Below are 22090 nucleotides of genomic sequence, written 5' to 3'. Positions count from 1 at the left end.
GTTCGCAACTTAGTGGCAGCAGAATTTCGAAGATATCAAATTAATGTTCCTTGGATGAAGCTAAATATTCAGTCAAGATGGCTTGAAAAATACGCCCCTTTGGAAAAAAACCACCTCAGCCAATTGTAGGTCGCCGCTTCACCTCGCACGCAACGCGCACAGATTTGTGATTAGTCAATGTGATAAAGCGAACTCATCGAACTCAATCTGGAGCCCACAACAGAAAGAAGCGGTGAGAAAAACAACGAGGCATATATTGCGCGCCTTATGGCCTTGTCTTCATTTCCCATAGACCCCATATTGTATATGTTAATACACCTGCTCTTTTCCAGGAAACCATGCTTTTCTAAAGCTAAACATAAAGTAAATTTAATTTGTTTGTTAAATTGAACGATCCAGCATCTAAATTTAATAACCACATACTACAAAGAATAAAAAAAAATAAAAATGCTCATATACACATTAGTTACAATACAGTTTAGGTCTGCATACAGTTAAGTGAGGGTAATATACAATAGTTTAGAAATAAATGAGTGCCATTCACATGTATTGTTTATTAATTGCTGTTTGTTAATTGCTCTATTATACTTAAATACAAGCAAAAACAAAAAAATAATTCATTGCATTTAATGAGTTTGTTAGAGCTCCTGTCAGTGTGCTTAATCAATGAAGCCTACCATGTCATGTGGATAAGACACATCCTGCCACTCTGACAGAAAAGGACTGCATCAAATACTGAGTTTGAAGGAACACAGAGGACACAGCTCTTGGCATCCCACTAGCATTAAACAGATAAGTAGTTTTAATCTGTGATGTATCATCTTTGAGCCACATTCTCACAAAGATCACGTGTTTTACATTTGGTTTTCTGTATGAAGAAGAGAGCACAGAGAACTGTAAGTTCGCAAAAAGCTGTTCCACCTTGTTAAAATGTCTTATACTGAACACAACTGCCTCCAGAGAGATCTAACGCTCTCATAACTTTCATATTTACATCAGTATTTCCATAATTATAGTTATTCATGTGTATGTAATTCATTGCACTACAGAAGCTTCAACACTTGTACTCATTCTACTTATTTTTTCAAAGTAAACTTTATGTATCACCCTCTAGATACAGTGCATGACAGCAGATTCAGGAGCTTAAGATATTCAGCTTTGTTCATATGTAAATATGTATGTAATCGTATGTGATTTTATGTAAATATCATGAAAGCTGTGATACTCAGCTTGACTGCCGTATAAGTATAATGTTACTGTTCTGTAACAAGATGTTGGGACTCACATGTTTCTTCATTTTTATTACTGACATATTCTCCAGACTCACTTCCACTTCACTTGACTTGGAAGCTGTATTGTTGTACTTCATGCTGCTTCTCCCCACCCCTTCAAAATTCATTGACTTTCTCCACCCACAGAAACTTTGTTGGCTGCCTTAACACATTTGAGTCTGAAAAACTTTGCATCACTCTGCATTACCGTTGAACTCACTGGGGTCTGTCTGACGTCTGACACCAACCAACGGTCACATCTCGGACTCTCAGGTGGTAAGAACATCCATCATATATATACTCTTGACTGATCCCTCTCACAATTTAATTCGCCAACTTGATTCTCATTTTTGAATCGAGAAAGGTATGATATTGATATTATAAAGATATTTATATATATTTATGCATTTCTGAAGCAAAATGAACCACTAATTGTCTTTTAATAAATTGTAGGATGCAAATCAGGAGAATCACAATGTTGTTTGGCTTCTTTGTGCTGGCTGTTGGCTTTTTCCTGAACATGGGAATGTGCACTGCAGGTAGGAGCAATTTTTTTTCTTTTATAACAGTTTTGTGCTTGCTGCAAAAATAACCCAAGCACATCAAATTATCATAACATATTCAACCAGATTTGTTAACTAACTGACCATAGTTTAACCTCAGACCATTGATGTAAAAGTTGGTTAGTTAGACCTACAACGTAAGAAAATTTTGTTTTGTCTCTTTACTCTCATATTTCAATATGTGACCTGGTCACTGCATTTGTAAGTCAGTGTGGTGGCAACTTGCTTTTTTATGTCTGCCAAATGTCTTGTGTTTTCGCTGCTGGATTTGGTAAAAATTTCTCACTCTTGACGGGACACAAATACATACACATTTAGCTCGGGTCAATATCAAAGTGTAGCGCCACATCCTGTCCAAAGCAGACACAGAAAGCACAGAAAGGGAAACAAGCCAGCTGACACTCTCAAAAAAAGGAATAAATCAACTGTATGGAATGAACAAAAGCGCTGTGTTTCAGAGTGGCCAAAAAGTGACAGAGGCTTGAAGAGCTTGTATACGTGTCATCCTTTGAAAAGGAGGATCTGATGGTTGTCAGGATCACCCTGTGGTGATGGATCCCCAGGGCCTTGGCCTGAATTGAGGCTTTTGATACTCTTTGACTGCCCTCCCATCTCACAGTGCCATGGCATTGATATCAATGCCATGCATTAAATAGACTGGTATGAAAATCGTTCCAGATCTCTAGGGTACCGGAAACCAGCTGTGACTGAAAGGTCAATACATGTGCTCCCTAATTCACCTCAAACATCTCTGCCTGCCAGAGTAAAGTCTGAAGATGGCCAGTGCACAAAGAGGTCTTTGATTCTGATAAATTTAGGCTGGACATCAATTGTGAAAAACATTTGTGAGTCAAAATAAACCAGTATTCAGTTGTTATCTCACTTAATTTGTCTTCATTATAGATTTCTCACTTTTACGCTCCTAACCTTTTTGGTGGGTACCCAGGCAGCCTGGGGTACTTTAAGGGTCTGATTAAGGGTACTATTTGTTATTTTAATTTTTGTTGGAAATTTTCAGTAACATTCCTCCACATGATAAAGAATAAGGTAACATTTACATCGTCTACATATTACATTACATATTTGAACTTATAAAAACAGAAGAATGAAGCAATAGAATAACATGTCCATAGCTATGCTGTGTGCATTTTGAGGCTGTACCGTACTTTAGTACAGTGGAGCTGTGGACAAAAATATTGGAAAAGGGATCACCAAAATCGCTTGTTAATTCATTGGAAACATGAATGTCAATACAAATTTATGTGCCGTCCAATATTTTGCTGGATTTAAAAAAAAACCAAAAAAAAACCGAAAACCTGCCGATGGCACTACAGGAAAAGTCACAGGATCACCAAAGTCATTAAGATTAATCCTTTAGAGACCTTGATTGTCCTTACAAATTTAATTTTATTCTGTATGGTAATTGTTGAGATTTGTCAGTCTCGACCAAAGTGGTGAATTAACTGACAGACCAACGTGCCATCTGTAGAACCATGCGGCCAACAAGAAAATAGTGAGTGACTCCTTAACCTGAACCAGTGTGGACTTGTGACCCTCCCATCACAGGCTCTGGTTTTAATCATGACATTAAACAAATTATTATTATTTTGTTTTTTTTTTAATTGTTTTTTTTATTCATACTATTTTGAGGGGCACACAAACACAAAAAATAAAAATATTCTGTAACAAATTTTTCTCTCTGTCCTGTTAATTATCTATTGACCCCTCAGATTTATGCTTTCTCATGTCTTATTAACTTGGTGAATTTATCTAAAAGTTATCAGACTAACATATTCCTTATTTTTTCTTCTCAACATCAGTGCAATCAGAGCTGAGAATCACAACAATAAAGGTAGCCAATTTTTTTGTCCCTATAGAGAAGGTTAACACAAAATTTTAAATAAAATGTGTCTGATTAACTTTTGACATATTTTCTTTCAGCAAGAGCCATATACAATGTCCAAAGGCACACAACTGGAGGGCTTTTGCATGGACCTGCTGTCTGAAGTAGCCAAGAAAGTGGGCTTTAAGTATAAAGTGCAGCTGGTGAAAGATGGTTCTTACGGCAGACAGGATGAGAGCGGGAACTGGAATGGGATGATTGGAGAGGTCGTGAGAGGCGTGAGTACATGCAAACTGACATTTGGAGGGCATGAAAGGACAGCAAACTACTCTGCAGAAGCTTCAGTTACCCAGCTGGCATCAGTGACGCAGAATTGATGCACAGAATAAGTGACTGTGCAGGGTGAACGATATCAACATGGTTGTTGGTGCAATTAAAATGTCTTAAATTCCCTTAAAGTAAGTATTTATTTGTTCCCTACTACAGGAGGCAGAGCTTGCAGTTGCTCCACTGACTCTCACTGCAGCTCGGGAGAAAGTGGTGGCAATGACCAAACCCTTCATGCAGACAGGCGTCGGCATCCTGATGAGGAAGGACATCTCAGAGAGAACTGGTTTCTTTGATTTCCTGACTCCTTTCACGGCTGAGACTTGGGTGGGCATACTCATCGCCTACCTGGGCACTGCTGCTTGCATCTTCGTAGTTACCAGGTTAGTGATGCTAGTAGTTTAAAATTCTCTTCTGTGAAAATTAATTCTATATTGATGTGCTGTGGATTTAAATATGAATGTATACTTATTGTTGGTGGTTATTTGAACATTTCTGCTGGCAGTGGAATCCATTTCAGGGTGGTCATATTGATAATTAATATTTTTAATGCAAATCCAGACTCAGCCCATGTGAGTGGAGTCAGCCTCAAAGCGAGCAGAACAGATTCAGTTTTCTCCACAGTCTTTGGTACACAGCTGCAGCTCTGACTCTACAAGGTAAAAAGCAAAACCATATACTTTACATATCACCAAACACAGAGGAGAATCTCCAGGCTTAATTAATTTGCTAATTTTTGGAAATTCTCAGTTGTATGTGTTTTTTTACATGTGTTTTTTTTTCCTTTTCACTTATCTCTTCTTATGTTGTCAGGTGCTGGTCCTCATCCCAAAGCTCTCTCAGGCCGTGTCATCTGCTGCAGTTGGTGGTTATTCACCATCGTCCTCCTGGCTTATTATTTCTCCAACCTCAGCTCCTCCAAGGCCTCTGACTCCACTCACCTGATGGTGAAAGGGTTTGATGACTTGGCCAATCAGGATGTGATTCAGTACGGCTGTTTGGCTGGCTCTTCCACCTTGGCTTTTTTCAAGGTAGAAACACTACATCATTTATGGATCCCCTGTATCACTGCTGTATCTCTAATTCTGTTTTTTTTCTTCCTCCAGAATTCAAACAATCCATTGTACCGCAGAATATATGAACACATGGAGAGAACAAAGAGTTTTGTGTCATCTATGGATGAAGGGGTCCGACGTGCAAAAGAGGGAAACTTTGCTTTTATTGGAGAGTCTGTTTCTTTGGACTTGGCAGCCGCACGCCATTGTGAACTTGTCAGAGCACATGAAGTCGTTGGCATGAGAGGATACAGCATTGCCGCCGCCCTTGGTAAGGCTACTCATTTTGAAAACTCATTAACAATTACACTTCGCAAAAATGATGTTATTAACATTGAACTATCACATTCTTCAAGGCTCACCCATGATAAAGAACCTCAGTGTGGCAATATTACAACTGAGTGAGGCAGGGGAGCTGGCTTACCTGAGGGGTAAGTGGTGGGCCAGCAGCTGCATTGCAGACAAAGCCAAGTCTTCAGCTGTGCAGCCGCACAGCCTCAAGGGGATGTTTCTGGTTCTTTGTCTTGGCTTGGGGCTGGGAGCACTGCTGGCTGTCTTGGAGCTCATCTCCAAGAGTCGCAGAAGTGCAGCTGAACAGAGGGTATGTGCAAGTGCATTTACAAGTAACATCTCCAAAAGTGAAAAATCTCCTAAGTGTTAACATTTGAGACTCAAAACTAAATTCTAAACCTGCTCCACAATTTGCATTTGTGTTTTAAATGAGATTTTGAACTGTTTCATAAGCCTGAAGCAGTTTTCACATCAGCTGTAGGGCACCTAAACAGACAAGACGTAGAGACATACTCACTCATCCACACTCCCATGTTAACATTAAATTCACCAACCAACCACCATATTCACTAACGGAGTTGCTTTGTATCGATATGTTCTTCCCACAGAAATCGTGCTGCACTGTGCTGACAGATGAACTGAGTCTGCGTTTGAGGACCAGCAATGCAAACAAAGCCCAGGAAAATGTAGACAAAGATAAAGAAAAAGCTTAGAAACATTTTGGAAATTTGAAACATGTTATTTTTTAGATTGGTTTGATAGCTGTTCAAGAATTTGTTCTAATATTTGACAAATTAACTTAATTTAATCTTTGAACTTTCTTACTTGCAAAAATACATCAAATAAACAAGAAAACAGAAGAAAACATTGGAATTAAAAATGAAAAAAAATCACATTTTTCAAGTATGAATGTGACAGTTTCAATGAAAAAACAAACACTATAGTTTATTATACAAAATAATAATTAATAAAAAGTTCAGTGTTTAGACTTAACTGAAAATGTAACTGTCAGTGGTCATGTACTCAGTCTTTTCTAAGTTTGCTGTTACTTTTTTATGACTCTGTATCATGCTGTTTTGTACAGTTGGCAACGGTATCACATGATTTCAGAAGTTCTTTTCAAAAACTTTCATGCATAAATGCATGTTGACTGTAAACATTACAGCAGGTCTAAAATAATAAAAACGGTCTAACAGTGTAATTCTGTGTGGCGTCTTCCTGTTTATCTAGTTAAAGGAAATTGGAACTGTTTTGTGACCCAGTCCCCCTCATTGTCCTCCAGTCCTCCCATTGAACTTCCACTCCCACTGTTTTTTCTGATTGCGTTGTTTCTTGTCTTCTGAAGGATACTGTCATCTTTGGAACCCCAAATCTAAACTGTGATCTAATCTAAAAGAAAAAGGAAAAGAAAAGGCATGGTTTAATTGAGCCACTTAACTTCTGTACCTGCAGTTCTTTTTCATTTACAAATGCGAATCATGCATCATCTGTGGCTCACCATTCAGAAAAAGCGGAGATTTGCAGCGTATTTCTCTCATCCTCTGGTCAAAAAGGGCCTTCATCTCTCTCTGCAGGGTGCCCTCACATTGCTCTGTCCCGGCTGGCGCACAGTAGGGCACAAACTCCAAGCTGTCAGTGCTGATGTCACTGCCGCTGGATGTGCTGTCAGACAGGCAGAGGCCGTTGGGTATGGGCTTCACCTGGTTGCTGTAGCTGCTGCAGTTTTGTGCTTGCTGTGTCTGCCAATGGAAAACAGGCTTGTGGTTCATCATCGGGGTCTGAGGAGAAGTAGTCTGTTTTCTAGGGCAACTGCGTGAGCGGGCTTTTGTTCGCATTGGTGTGGACGGTCGGGGGTAAGCTGGAGCCTCTAGGGTCCGTCTCACCCTGGCAGGGGATGATGGAGGGATAAGTGGAGAGGATTTGGCGTCAGGTTGGAGCAGAGGATGTGGCGCAAGCTGAGGATGAGGAAGTGAATTGGTCTGAATCTGAGTTTCTGGTGGTTCCTCAGGATCAGTAGCAATGTCCTTGTCTAGCTTTGTTTCTTCTGATAATTCCTCACGTTGTTCAGGCTGCTCTGGTTCACATGTCTGAACTGTTTCTTGCTCAGCATGGATTGACTCTGGTGATTCATCAGGCTCATTCTCCAACTCTTCTTGAATTGAATTTTGTCTGTAAGGAACTTCAAGACAAGAAGCCTGGGGAGAGGTCTCAAGGTCAAAGCTATCTGGTCTCGCATAGGGAGCAGCCTCTGTGTGGTGGGAGTCAGTGGAGGACATCCGGCTGAAGATCCCTCTCCTTGTTTCTGGTGGTTCATGAATTTTAACTCTGTGAGCTCGCCTCACTGGCTCACTCATGGCCCCTTTGTGGATGGCAGCTTTGGCTGCGGGCCCTTGTACCAGAGGATAAATTTCCCCATTCCTGCTGTCCTGAGAGATGGCATCCAGATCCTTGCGGAAGTACAGAGCACGTCCATCTTCTGAGGATAGAACAGAGAAGTCTAGAGAAGGCTGTCTTTGATGACCCTTCATATGCTTCTGGGCTGCTTTTTGGATGTGTTTTCTGGCTGCTTGCACCGCATTTGTAGGTTTGATCTGTTTTACAAAGGACACCAGACATTTTAGGGTAGAGTTGAATCTCAAATTAGATTTATTAGTTTATTAGGAGTAGCTTACCTTTCCTGTTATATCATTGATGGCAACATGTACAAAGATGGATGACTCCGCCATTCCCTCCAGGTACACATGCCGATAACCTAGGATTTTGTATATAAAAAAATCATGTTAACCTAAATTTAATTTATATTACAGGAATATTTTAACATTTTGGGAAATTGTTGATAAAATTCTTGCAAGACTTTAAGGCTTTATGTCTCAGTTGCTTGATCTGTACAAAAACCAAAGTGTAGAAATGGCAAGTTGTGGCTTTACAAGGAGTTGTGTGTGGGACCAGGTCTTGTTGGTTGCAACAACTTCCTGGAGACTTGTCATCACATCCAGACTAGCTATTTCCGGTATTTATGCAAGGCTAAGCTTACTAGAATTTACAGTTTCCTAATGAGAGATGATACTTTAAAAAAAATCTGCGCAAACAGGCTTTGCACATTATACAGTTTACCTGGCATCATACTGTTGAAAGCAACAGTCCTCTGTCCAATGAAATCTCGTCCAATAGGATCATGATCCCACACCTGAAAGCACACCAGGGCAATCTGTGGCATTTGAATGTTGAAAACAAGGGTCTCCTCCCACATTGGGTTAAAACCTGCATGACAGGAAAAGGGAAGTTATAGGCAGTCACCTGTTTATTGTGAGATTTCTGTTGCAATTTACATTTTGTGCACATACCGTTATCATCCACCACCCTGGTTTGCTGCTTGGAACAATCAACAGGTAGACCAATTATCTCAACTTCAACAAAGGGATCAATAATCTGGAAGTACCGAAACATGAGAGATCAAAGCATTTTAGTGATAAATCTTTTAAATAGGTTTGTCAGGTCAGTAATAGATTACATCTGAAATATGTTGACCTTACCTCTCCTCTGTCCCCAAACATGGAGTCTTTGGGTTTGGGAAGCTGCTGTCCACTGATGATCTTCAGCACTAGCTGGGTCTTTCTGTGTCCTGGTAAAGGATCCTCCAACATGGGGTTAAAGGCACCTGAGAAGAGCCAAAATAACTGACTGACAGCTCAGTGACAGTTGCCATTAATCCTGCAGAATCCGCATATGCGCATACCTTTACGCATGCACTTAGGCTTCAGAATATATCCACAGTTTCCGTTGGTTGAGAACTTGGCTTGGTTCAGTTCAAGCATACGCCCCTCTGTTTGATAATTCATTGCAACTAGAATGAAACATCAACATATATACATAAATGAAAAGCGTTTACAGTACTAAACATGAATTATTTTAATGTTGGAAGTTTTGCAGTCTCTGTGACAGCCTTACCCATATGACACCCTGCATTCCAGTATGGCTGTGGGTTGAAGTTGCTTGAGTCCACTCTGTAGTTAGATGGGTAAACCCTTAGAAGTTGCCGTTGGTTGAAACGGACCAACTCACCCGGCTTCAGCTGTAAGATCTGGTTCACCACAGTCTCGTTGAGGGATGATACCTGCCAATTGTTTGTAAATGCTACCAGAGAAGCAAAACAAAAACAAAAAAAACAGCATCAAACATCCTTTCAAATTTCAAGATTATACATGTGAAAATATACAAAGATTTCAGGTTTGATGTTAACTTTGCAGACTCTTTACCTTGTGTTTCTATGTCATGCACACGAACAGACTTTGTGTACTTGACCAAGTCAGACAGAGCTCGGGACAACCTCATTGTTTTCCTTTTCCTGAAGGCAGAGATAAAGACATACAGCACAAGTGTAACTGTTGATACTAAGAGAGAGAGAGTATTACATGGCAAAACTACTCAAAACTAAACTCAGTTACCAGCCTTACTTGGGATGGTAAACAATTTGTGTCCTCTCCCTGCTGCTGCTGTGGTCTGACTCGCCATCAGAAGCCGCCTTATTTTTCACTCTGATTCTCTTTTTCCTCTGAAAAAAAAAAAGAACCAGTCACCAGAATGTTTTCACAGTTTTTTCAATTCTTTCCTCTACATTATGTGTCTAATCCTGTCAAATGTATTATTTGCAGCTGTTCTGATGGCAGGGAAAGTGTACAAGAAGTACAGGGGCCATATAAAAATAGGTTGGCAAAATAAGCCAAGGTCTGACCTTTCGTTTGAAGCTCCTCATGATCGATCTCCCAATTCGCCTCTTCTTTTTGGATGGATTGGAAAAAGTTACACTTTTCCCATCCTAAACAGTCAAACAAAAGGTAATAATTACAAATGTAATAAAAAATAATTATGTTTATCTATCTATCTATCTATCTATCTATCTATCTATCTATCTATCTATCTATCTATCTATCTATCTATCTATCTATCTATCTATCATCTTTTCACTCGCCTGTGCATTGTCATCATCATCATCTTCCTCCTCTTCCTCATCACCAGTGTCTTCATCAGACACATCACCTTCCTCTGCATCAGGATCAAGGTTTGCTGGCAGTTTTTTTCCCTGGAAAAAGAGAATTATTTTTTGAATCATTCATGTGTGCTGCATATCACTTAACATTCGGGCTGCACATGCTTCTAAAAACAATTTTACCTTGACTAAAACTTTTCCTTTGAGGATCTCAGGGGAAGGCAGCTTCTTGCATTCATGTATGCTGACACTGGACAGATCCAGTTTGTCCTGCAGCACCTCTCTCAGATACTCAGCCATCTTCTTTTGCTGAGGCACAGTGCAGTGGTTCTCTATGGACAAGATCACTGGGTACCTGCAGGAGGTGGGTGGGTGGATGGGAGTGTGGGGGTGGGGGTGGAGGTGGAGGTTGGGGGGCACATATGTGCAATGCTTTTGATTGTGAAAGCTTGACAAAACAAACCAGCATCAGGACCCAGGAACACTTACTGTGATTTTGTGAAGGCATATTTGTTAATTGTTTCAATGACATCTTTGAACAGAATTTTAGATGTCAAGGTGTAGCCGTGATGAATTATGGGCTCCCCGTCAGGCCCATCCCAGCAGTCCACTGAGGGAGGAGAAAGGAAACAACATCATTAAGGCTCAGTGAGTCACCTTCTTTATTGTCATAAAATTACACTGCAGAGAACTGAAGTTCTGGTTTTGCAGGCTCTCACCCTCAACACAGCGACAGCCTGCCTGGAGAACATAGGCGTACATTTCCACCCTAGACTGAGAGAGCAGCTGGTCTCCTGTCAGGTAGGTGTTGTGTGAGGTGGCAATGAAGTAGTTATTCAGGGGCTGTGTCATGTCCTGGTTCACCTGATTGTGCTCAGGGTTGAAGATATCACCTGCAGGACTTCTCATGAAGTTGGTAAATCCTGAAAGGAGAAAGTGTCAGAACGGATGTGTTTGTATTTCTGTGTTGATGTCGTGTCTGGTCCAAGTGACATTTATAATGTATATATGATGGTGATATGCATTGTTCAGTGCATAGTCAGTGGTCAACCGTACCGTCGATACCCAATACCATACGCTGCAGGTTGTCAGGACAAGGCTCAAACTTAGCCACTATATCAACTAGATGTTCTCTGGCCAGACCTCGCATCTGTAAATGAAACATATGCTTGTGTAAAATAGTCACTGCACTGTACTTTTTTATTCTACTGTTTTAAGCCCTGTTTTCATTGTAGGACATTTCCCCTTGGTCTAGGAACCTTTTGAGGAACTCTATGCATTTTCACCACAGGGAAACAACTCTAAATTAAGTCCAGACATTATTTTTAACCTGACACACCAAGTTGCCCTTGGAAACTGGAAAAGGGCCGCAGTTGCAAAAAATACATGGCAGGTGATTGGATGAACCATTTTTCTATCACCGTCAGTCAGAGCTAATTTCAGGCAATCTGATCGATGAACAATATGACATTGTAGAAGAGCATAACCTGAACCCTGGCAAGATGGATTCTCTGTGATCTTCTCATTTTGCGAATCCAGCTGCCTCGCAAATTAACATTATTTTAACCTCCACGATGACCCACTATGAGGTCCTCGTCTTATTAAGCGTAATGTCACGTGCAATTTAAATGCTATTTTGCAATGGCAGACTACACTACCAATAATACAGTGAGTGAGAATTATGGTAACTCAACAAGAATTATGGCCTTGAATCTTATTATTATACCTTCTGTTCATTTTCCAGAAAGCGTGCAAGGTCATGAAGATCCATGACTTCCTTTTGATTGCTGTAGGAGATCATTATCAGGTATAGGTCTCTGCGTGTGGAAATCATCTTGTAGAAAGAACAAAATTCCTCAAAGCCAAGAGAACCCTGGTTTTCATCTGTGTCTGCATCCTACAAATAACAAAAAAGTATTTTTATGTGAAAGAAATAGGCTTAAATCTCTCTGTGTGTGAGATTTGAGATAACCACCCAGTTAAAAATATGTCGCAGCATACATCCATCTGAAGGACCTATCCCTATCGCAATCAAACATGATGAAGCCTGTTCACAGAGAGTGCTATCATCAGGAGGGGCAAAGCAACATTGCAGTGCAGCTAAAGCCATCTGTTCAGCTGTGGCCATATGGCATTCCTGTGGCACTGTCCTGTACTTTCCTACCAAAATACTGCATATACAATAATCTTCCAAGACAAAAAGAGTAAGGCGAATCCAACACTCTGTTACAAGAAGTTGTTGTCTTTTGAAGACAAATTTTATTCATAGTTTCATAGTGCAAAGGTAGGTCAAACTGAATTAAATTAAATACATGGCAACTTGCACAATTAACCCTCATGGACTTAAGTCTTACTTGAAACATCTGCCTGACTTTCTGCTTGGGTAAATTCACATTGAGTTTGTGGAGCAATTGGTGAACCTCTCCAATGCTCAGTGTGCCATCTCCATTTTTGTCTGCCTCAGAGAACGTCTGCTGTAACCATGTGAGGATGCAGTTAAGGATGAATACAAGGATCATAATCAGGTAACTTCATGTGTATTGTTTTGTCATTCTAAACTTCCTGTACATGAGGATGCATCAACCATATCCATTACCTATACTAGCTTGTTGTTTGAAGGATCAGGATGAGAGAGGCTCAAGAGAATTAGTAGTGAGATGGAGCACACTTACATGTATATATTGTTCTATAAATGTAATTTGTCATCTAGAGATTAAACATATGTAAGAGAGACTGGATAAAGGATATTGATCACGGGTGCGCTGCCTCCGGGCCAAACTGTCCTCATCACTGATCCCAGCCATGAGGTATTTCAGCCCAGTGATCCAGGTGCGGGCCTCCTCTGCATTGGTGGAGACCAGGTCCAGGGACTTCACACGCTCCCCATAGTAAATACTGAAGCAGCAGTTTGGGTCGAAGCGGTTGTCTGCATATCGCCTGAAGATCTCTGACCTTTTCCCCTCACAGACTTCATGGATGGAATCAATAGTTACTGAAACAGGTAATCACACACAAAGAGACACACAAAGAGGCCTTAAAACCAAGAATGATTGATAAGTTTTATCACAAGTGTCAGAGCTATAAGAGATAGCAAGCTGCAGCTATAGATTTATGTGTAGTCCTAATTTAATTTATTATTAATGATGTTGATTGATTTTGCAGTAGTTACTCCATAACCATGTCGTTTCTCATGAGAGCTGAAAAATGAATGTTGAGAATGTTGAGAGTGATGGCTCACTTTTGGCCTTGTCATGTTTCCTAGAGGGCCGCCACCGAATGCAGGACTTGTGCTCATCCAGGTAAAAAAAACGGACTAGTCCTTTCTTCTTCCCCTTCAGTTTGGTCATCTGACTGCCGGCCTGCATGGTACACATACACCTCTCCACTGCAGAACAGTTCAAGAAGACACATTATTTGCCAAGAGTCATTTATTTACTGCCAACCTCAGAAGGTGCTCGTGCAAATTTTCAGCGCACTGAATGTAAAATGTAGCATCTTGGTGGCTTAACTTGTTCATTTTTCCAACTGACTTGTCAAAGATTATCTTATTGGAGACTGGGCAGCTGTATCCAGGTATCAATTGATACCAAGCTTGCCACACCGCATCTTCAGTCTGTCCTCCACCAACTATCCAACCAGATTTTTGAATTATCATGAACTGTGGCCGCAATCCATGCAAATGTTTTACTCCACACAGTACTGTAAACACATAACACTGCAAATTATCACTAAATATATCTCCAATCACATTTTTGTCATCATGGCAGACGAGGTGTGGTAAACTTAAGATTTGCATCTAAAAAAATACATTTTTGACAATATTTTGAATTCTACCCTCATATAAACTACTGTTGTCAGTGGGAAATAGAGCATCTTTAGATATCTGCTTCTCATGTATGGAGCACTCAATCTCTGTAAAACTAAATTACAGACATTTTCATTTTTTTCAGATGAAGTACATAAATTCTCAGAATTTAGTCTTCTTTTGACATTAATTTGAAATGTGCCTTTACATGCAACCCTGGCGACTGTCTGAGTCAGTGTGAAGCCATCTGTGGTATCTCGCCCAGCAGGTGCCTCAACAAGACCATGACTTGATCTTGGTGTCTGAGGTTATGAGTTTAAGCCCTGTGTTATACAGAACAGCCTTTGCCTAACTAGATATTGTTTTGGAGACTCCATGTCCCATATGTTTTAGATGAGCAGCAAAAACAATTGAAACATGCAGGCCAGGGGGTCACCATGAGCAGAGTTGAGAAATACTGGATTAGAGACACAAGGTTTCAAAGAAATTTTTTATTATAGCCTGGGTTGTTCTGCTGACAGACCCTCATGTTTTTCTCATATGTGTTCCTCCTCTTCCTCCTCAAAATACTCTGTACAGACTCACTTCTGCGCAGCAGCTATACTTATTATTGCAAGTTTTGCCCAGATAATTTGTAATACCTGAAATATAGCAGTACATGTGTTGTTATGATGTACATGAAGACATCATGACAACACCAAAGGTATCCCCAAAGCAGCTGAGGCAAGTACAGGTTTACCATCAAGCACTTCTTTATGAGATTATAGGCTGCGTCACTCAGGGATTTAAGTAGCTGTATAGGCGTCAATGTCGAGAGGCAAACAAAGAGACAACAAGCATGCACGACCCTGAAACCGTCTTTGTCCAACAGACAAATCCACCGCTTGTCAGCTGCCTCACCCTCATTTGAATTATTTCTTTGGTGAGATGTCTCGCAGCTTTTAAATGTCATGTGCATAGTGCTTGTACTAAAATAGTTGATCTAACACTGTAACATTTAAGTCATGTTGAAGTGGTGTGATTGTTTTATGTGCTGTGTGCAGGTAACCTTTGTTTGTAATCTGAAGCTCAGATACATGTGACGCAGCCTGGCACATCATTCAGGCTAATCCTAAAGGATTGTCTACTGTCCATATGCCCATTATCTACTCACAGGCTTCCCTGCAACTCTATTCTGTTGCGCTTAAAATTTACAGTTTAGAGAAATGAAAATCTCATGGTTAATGTTTCGAATTCACACATCCTGGTTTCATATTTCAGAGGTGTCCAGTAAGAAAGATTTCTTTAGTTTACCGGTGCTTGTGGTCCTCTGATTAACAGTCTGTTGACATACTACAGTAATATGAGTGATTGAAAGCTATATTTTTTAATGAGCCGTTAGTGATTCTTACCTATCTGACCCAGTCTCCATTTTGGCTGTGCGACCACACTGCCACCAATCCAGAAAAACTCCTCTGCAAGTCTGGAGATGGATGCTTTCTGCCAGAGTTTTGGAGAGCTCATAATGGATGTGGTGGGAGAATTCAAGGAACTCGAGGCCTGTTTTGCCTGATGGAGGGAGCTCTTAGCAAGCGTGGGGGAAAACATTCCTGCTGACAGAGATCCTAAAGATTGAAAGGTGGTCTTCTTGGGTGACATAGAGGACAGCGGTGGGCTGCCACTCAGCCCTGGAGACAGAGGTGCCATGGCTGGGGTGCTGCTCATCCCTGAGGAGTACATTTGAGTCCAGCTATCCTGTCCCATTCACACCACATGAACCCACCTCTCTCTGCTTGGCCTCTTCAGCAAAGTTTGTTTATAGCACAGCTCCTCTCACGCAGATTTTCAAGTGTCAGCATATTCTCCTCTTTCAGTTAGTCTGCCCACGTGGGATTAGGGAACAAAATTCGCATGCTGAAGGTTCATTCCTCATCATCCTGTGTCCAGTGATCCAGCATAACAGCCATAGTTTCTTCTGTATTGATCTTTTTTTTTTTTTTTTGCACTGAGAGAAGACTCGCAGAGAAAGAGTGTGCAACAAGTACCGGCCACTAAATCTCCCTCAAGCTGTAATCCTGGAGTGAGGCTTCAGCCTTGCTTTCATGGAGGGATTTTCACGCAAGCAGTAAGCCTCTGAAGGAATACAGTGGCATAGGATGCAAATATTTATTTAAATACACTTATGATAGTCTTAATAATTAAAGAATGTAGAACTTGTAATGGATTTAATTGACTGCCTGTAGGACAGACGTTATCATGATTTAATGTTATCGTCACTTTGGTGCATTTGGCTATTAACAAGCTTGAAGTGTCCCCTCTTCAACTGTGTGCAATGATTTCCCTCTAGAGGCAACTCTGTGATATACAGTAAGTATTTACTGTATATCACACAGTATGTACATTATACATTATACACGTACAAGGAGAACCACCAATATTTGAAATACATGCAAAAATTTTGATTTTACTTTAGAGGCCCCACACAGATGAATTCCTTATTTTTGCCAGCACAGAGAAGACTTTCTCACTTATTTGTAAGATTAGTCCTGCCTGTCAGGGAGGGACAACAGTCTATGTGGCGATAGGACATACGGTAATTCCCAGCATGGCTCCTTCTAATTTCTACCTGCATGAGCAGAAGAAGAAGTCAGCAGAAGTGAAAACTCCTGTGTGGGGCCTATAAAGCTCTCATTTGTAAAAGGTAGCAGTGTTGCCATATAACAACTAATCAATAAGAAGTGTGTCAGCTGAATGTAAGACAGGCCTGTTTCGCGCAAGACTTTACGTTATAATATGAAATGCATATGTAAAGGATAAAGTTAATGATGCTTGGATCCATTTCATTGCATCAGTGCCAGTGTCAGGCTCTGTCACACTGTCGTGTAAGCCACTGGGACCCTTGTATATATACTTTTGATATTAGCGACAATTGTGCTTTTCTGACTACAACAAGTGAACAGGTTTGCTCTCAGCATCACATTAGCAACTTCAATCCTTTATCAACTGCATATGCTTGAGGTACAGACAATTTAGTCCTGTGCAATCATCTGCCTAATGGATAAAACTGAATAATCAAGCTCCTAATGTTTATTAACTGCTGTCTTTGAAGTAACTGTTCCCTTATATCATATCCCTTATGAAATCATTTACTAGGCCTATATGTTTTGATGATGATTTATATTTAAAGATATAAAATACATTGTTTCTCATACCACACGCACACACACACACACACAGATTCCATTGTGGTTGAAAAAACGACTTCTCAGAACACCGTAGGATTGACTTAGATTTTAATCGGTACTATACATGTTTTTCAAAGGAAAATTAAACATTGAAACAAGAGGCAAGTGAACCCCCACTTCCAAACCAAAACTACAACAGTATCAGCTAACAAAATGGATATTGCTATTACACTGTACCCAACAAATACTGAGTGAGGGTATCATAATGATAAGACATAAAAGTGTTTCTTGTCTAAAATATATGAGAGCACCTAAGGTTGAAACCACAACAAAGTTTTGCTTCTATCTGACGAGGGAACTGGAGGTGCAGAGATTTCAAATCCATTTTTCAGTTTTTGGTCTGTGGTGTAATATATACTCTATAGTTCATCAAATAATAAAGATCTTCTCAAATAAACAAAATCAAGGGACAAATTATAATATTCTGTTGGTGTGTCATACATAAAAAGCTACTGACAGGTCAAGTTCATGACCGCTGATGGTTTCATTCTCCTTGTTTAAACTGACATCCACCCATTCTGCTAAATGCCCTGTGATTGCAATTATACTCAGGGATGAAATCAAAATATAGTCTCTTTTTGGTTTCAAGTAAGAGCAAAAAATAATATTCATAATCAATTTAAGTCTGGAGCAAGCAAACATACCAACAAATATCTTATTTACAATAACATTGTATTTACATCAGAGAGTACTGAGGGAAAGTGTGTTCAAATTCATGTTAACTTGTGTTTTGAAAAATGTAACAGGGAGTACAATGCACAATGCAATGTTCTTTTCTTTAAAAAGTGCAATTCCTTTTCTTAAAGTAAAAAAATATATATCCATATTTTGTATCTATGTAGAAATGTTGTTCATATAAACAGCATTTGTTGATTTAAGAGCCCTAACACCAGTGACTAAAAATGAATGCTTATTGTGATAGGCAGCAAATTATTATAGAATATAAATTATTTTACAATACTCAATAGAAAATCAGAAGTACCGCATTTCAACAAAAACAGACAGCTATTGAAAGTTTTTTTTTTTCTTTTAGGAGTTTAGGAGGAGTTTGTAGACTTATCTGCACTAATGTGGGCAAGAATATTTGCTTTTTATCACATGGCCTGGTTGCAAAAACATCATTGGGAAACAATGTTCAAACAACAAATGCATCATAAATCATAAATTCAAAAAGTAACACTTCCATAAAATATCTAAGCATGAAACAGTGGTGGACCTGAAGACAGCCCACATGTAACCTCCAATACTTCGGGTTAATAAAATACAAAGGGTAGACAAGCTGGTATACATGCGTACATGTTTGTATATGGATGTTTTTTTTTTCTTGCCTGTGGAATAACAGTGCTGCGCAAGCAATATTTCTTAAAAAGTACATCCACTACACAGTTATAAAAAGCAAGCTGATATTAAAAGTAAATAGTGGTAAACTGGTGTCTCTTGTTTCCAGTGGTCTGCAATGACACCTTTGAGTGTACCAGTATTTTGTGGCACCAAGAGTTTCATCATCTGCTCATGTTTCACCAGGCGCAACATGTTTCTTCCCTTCATATTCAAGTAATGTTATGTGGCTATAGTTGCACATCTTAGAATAGCTTATACCAAAATAAAATCCTTGGACAGCGTCAGGTGTCTAACCAAGGGCTCTGATGTCACTGGAGAGATGTGTTCATCACTGAAGAAGTCTTTCTTAAAGTCACGCTCTACAACATGCTCAGACGTCATGCTACTTTCCAGTTCATTTAGTAAAATTCTTATGTTGTCATAATAATATTGATTTATATCATATCATATATGACAGATTTTTTCCTCTACAAAACTGATTTTGCATTTTGCTGACTGTCTTTTCCCTAAAAGGACTGTGCACGAGGTCCTTTTTGTTGAGTCTTTTTCTCCAGTTTCAATGTGCAACTTTAGGATCCATTGATGTGCTCTGTGGTCTGTCTGTGTGCATCTGTTTTTGCATCCTTGGAGTCTCCAGGATGGCTGCTGTCGGCTTGCAGGGCCAGCTGGGTTTGCAGGTCTTTGACAACACTCTCCAGGCTCTGCCGAGCTTCTCTCTCCTGCTGAAGCTCTTGTCTCAGCTGCTCACGGTCAGCTTCTGCCTGCTGTAGCTGCACATGTAACTCTTCAATCTGCACAAGAAAACCCAACACAGACAGCAGTCAGTATAAGTGAAACACACATGAGGGACAGGTCCTAAAAGCTGTATTGGTGTGTTTGGTGACATGAGCGTCGTTTGCGTACATCTTACCTGAGTGGAGTATTTGACCCGGAGACGTTCAGCCTCACAGCCTTTGTCACAAACTCGCAGCTGCCGTTCCCTCTCTAACTCTCTCTTCAGCCGCCCACAAGACTCCTCCGCGTCCCTCATCTTCCTCTCCCAGTCCACGCGAAGGCGTTCAATCTCCTTTCGCAGATTGCGCTTGGCTTCGATGGCCTCACGAAGACGACCTTTCTTTGCCACCCTCACAAACTCCAATTCCTGTAAAAACATCACAATGGTTTCTTGTTTAAAACACTAATATTAATTAGGAAGCTGTCATTTCATGCTCATAACGTTTTTAACGAGAGCAGGATGTAATACCTGCTGAAGACCATGTTTAGCTTGCACAGCAGCTGCCAGCTTTTCCTCCTGCTTCACTCTCATCCTGACAATCTCCTGCAGGACTTTCTCTCGAGCCTCTTTGGTGTCCATGGTCCCATACAGCATCTGTCTCAGGTTGTCCATCTCCGGGCAAATGGTCCCTGACAGCCAGGTGAGTCCCTCCTGAGGTCGAGCAACACTCTGCGGGGCCAGAGTCTGAGACACGCTGCTGCAGGCCGACCGAGGAGAAGCCAGCGGGGAAGCCGGCACTGGACCTGGGGGTGAGGGGGGGATTATAATACATTCGCCTCATTTTCCCAGCATTGTCTGATGTGCCCCCACAGCCCTGTCAAATGAACTCAAGTACCCCTTCATATATTTTTTTCAATGCAATTTAACCCTCACTGCTTAGGTTAGCTTTGTGTTTGTATTTGTTCTGTTACACTAGGATAGGCAGAACCCACACATATCCATTACTTTCAGATATTTTCACTGTTTGTCCATTATTTTTAACTAGCTAATTTAAACAATTTTTACTATTGCATAGATTTCTTTATGATTTTTAAAAATGATAAAAATTGATATTTTTATTTTAATGGAATATATTTTTATATCTTTATCTCTACTTTTTCAAATTGCCTGAGCTACTCCTCAATCGTACTACATACAACTGCTGTGATACAAAATTCAAACAGAACGTTTTGAATAGCTTCATGTACTGGCAGTAGCAGTAAGTGAAACCAAAACTAAGCTTCCTACAGTCCCTGATCCAAAACATTACAACAATAATATATATTACAATTAAATACACAAATTGTTGTATGTTCTTTTTTTTTTTTTTTTTTTTTTGTGGCAACATTTGCAGACAACCTTTATTGCTCCTGCATTTCTTCCATTAAACACCAGGTGGCAGAGTTGCACAGGAATCACACCAAGGCTCTGCTATGGCTTATTTTCAGTGGAACTTACAGTGAAGTACAAGTTGTAAATGTAAAATCTGTGTCTTATATCAACTGACTCTTGTAGTTCTGTTCAATTTGTTTCTCTGGATTGTTGTAAACTCCAGCTGATGGGTGATACTCACGATCATCACTGTCATCCACATCAATCTCTCCATCTGTGTCCATGTCGTCGGGCTGGTTGGTTGTACCAGAGGGGGCCGGTTTTACTGCAGGTTGTATTTCTCCATTATGCAGCTCCTGTAGCGGTCTGGAAATGGCTGTGTGTCCCCTGCCAGGAGCATGGCTGTCCCTGGGATGGACTGGAGGGACCAGGGGAGCTAGTGTCAGATTGGGAGTCACCAAAGTCTCTTGACTCTTTATGTAGGACCTGTGGAGACAGTACGGGTACATTTAAGGCTTTCCCTGATCGATTTAACATATATCATTTCTTTAAACTGAAACTACCACAGACTTCCTCAGATGACTCACCTCTCCACCTCATTCTGAGCAGCTGGTTTCTCTTTTTCTACTGCCTTAGGAGACCAGGGGCGGAAAGCAGAGGGCCTCTGTTTCAGTTGGACCTGTTTCAGATCCTGGAACAAAAACAAACAAAACAACAAGCTTGGATAAACTCACAGTAAACTACCAGTGAACATTAAATTAGCCGTGACAAACACATTCTAATGCCCCTCTTCATTTAACAAGGCAGAATGATGAGAAGACGAACATGGATGATAATGTGATGATCCAAAAGAACAATGGCTTTTATCTCACCCATTTGACCTTTGCGCTTAACTACAAATCCAGTTTGACAGTGGCAACACACACAACACACAAACCTTGTTTGCAGACTTTGACAGCGATTGTAACCAGTCAGGTTTCCTGTCTTTGTCAGCTGGAGGAGATTGCAATTTGTCAAATTTGGACCTCTTGGCTGGGACTGGACTGGGAGACTGAGGAGAGGAGCGAACAGATTGTTAATCATCGTGATCTTTGCATAGCTAAAGTGCAGATATTATATCATAAAGTACAGTGGATATTTCAAGAGCCCACAACTTCTAAAAATGCTATCGTATAACTGTAAATGGAATTATTCATAAGTAACATACAGATATGTCAGAACATGATGACCTTTTCAAGGCAAAGTCACAGAAAGGAAGAAAATTAGACAAACAGAAAAGGGGCCACGGAGAGACTAG

At 40.3% G+C, this 22090-nt stretch overlaps 3 protein-coding genes across 4 annotated transcripts in view; 1 reads left to right on the top strand and 2 right to left on the bottom strand.

Moving 5' to 3' along the window:
* Positions 1 to 109: 109 nt before the first annotated feature.
* Positions 110 to 6203, top strand: si:dkey-183j2.10 (probable glutamate receptor). 2 transcript variants are annotated; one of them, XM_046383415.1, is made up of 11 exons: positions 110 to 232; positions 1419 to 1547; positions 1725 to 1810; positions 3655 to 3686; positions 3776 to 3955; positions 4164 to 4387; positions 4566 to 4663; positions 4818 to 5035; positions 5111 to 5330; positions 5416 to 5660; positions 5959 to 6203. In XM_046383415.1, the coding sequence occupies exons 3-11, from the start codon at positions 1726 to 1728 to the stop codon at positions 6061 to 6063; spliced, it is 1407 nt and encodes a 468-aa protein (XP_046239371.1). In that variant the 5' UTR covers positions 110 to 232; positions 1419 to 1547; position 1725; the 3' UTR covers positions 6064 to 6203. The 2 variants fall into 2 exon arrangements, with proteins under 2 accessions (XP_046239371.1, XP_046239369.1); XM_046383413.1 differs by lacking the exon at positions 110 to 232 and having other exon boundaries at positions 509 to 1547.
* Positions 6204 to 6734: 531 nt separating this feature from the next.
* Positions 6735 to 15846, bottom strand: plch2b (phospholipase C, eta 2b). Its single transcript, XM_046385260.1, has 21 exons — positions 15804 to 15846; positions 15534 to 15731; positions 13576 to 13722; positions 13086 to 13329; positions 12692 to 12821; positions 12064 to 12234; positions 11394 to 11487; positions 11057 to 11260; positions 10827 to 10947; positions 10521 to 10692; positions 10320 to 10430; positions 9805 to 9902; positions 9607 to 9695; positions 9299 to 9484; positions 9087 to 9194; positions 8884 to 9008; positions 8695 to 8779; positions 8465 to 8611; positions 8023 to 8102; positions 6849 to 7941; positions 6735 to 6739 (listed from the first exon to the last, which is right to left on the bottom strand). Exons 1-21 carry the CDS (start codon positions 15844 to 15846, stop codon positions 6735 to 6737), a joined length of 3651 nt encoding a protein of 1216 aa, XP_046241216.1.
* Positions 15847 to 17397: 1551 nt separating this feature from the next.
* The window catches only part of skib (v-ski avian sarcoma viral oncogene homolog b), a 31645-nt gene continuing 26952 nt past the window's right edge, over positions 17398 to 22090 (bottom strand). The window contains exons 2-7 of the mRNA XM_046383398.1: positions 21731 to 21844; positions 21381 to 21484; positions 21035 to 21279; positions 19951 to 20225; positions 19618 to 19848; positions 17398 to 19498 (exon numbers count right to left, since the gene is read on the bottom strand). Of these exons, the coding sequence (XP_046239354.1) occupies positions 19277 to 19498; positions 19618 to 19848; positions 19951 to 20225; positions 21035 to 21279; positions 21381 to 21484; positions 21731 to 21844 (1191 nt within the window). The 3' untranslated portion in view covers positions 17398 to 19276. The remainder of the gene's footprint in view (positions 19499 to 19617; positions 19849 to 19950; positions 20226 to 21034; positions 21280 to 21380; positions 21485 to 21730; positions 21845 to 22090) is intronic.

The sequence above is a fragment of the Scatophagus argus genome, chromosome 3 (genome assembly GCF_020382885.2).
Source record: "Scatophagus argus isolate fScaArg1 chromosome 3, fScaArg1.pri, whole genome shotgun sequence".
Classification (NCBI taxonomy): Eukaryota; Metazoa; Chordata; class Actinopteri; family Scatophagidae; genus Scatophagus; species Scatophagus argus.
This window is presented reverse-complemented; position numbering and strand designations above follow the sequence as displayed.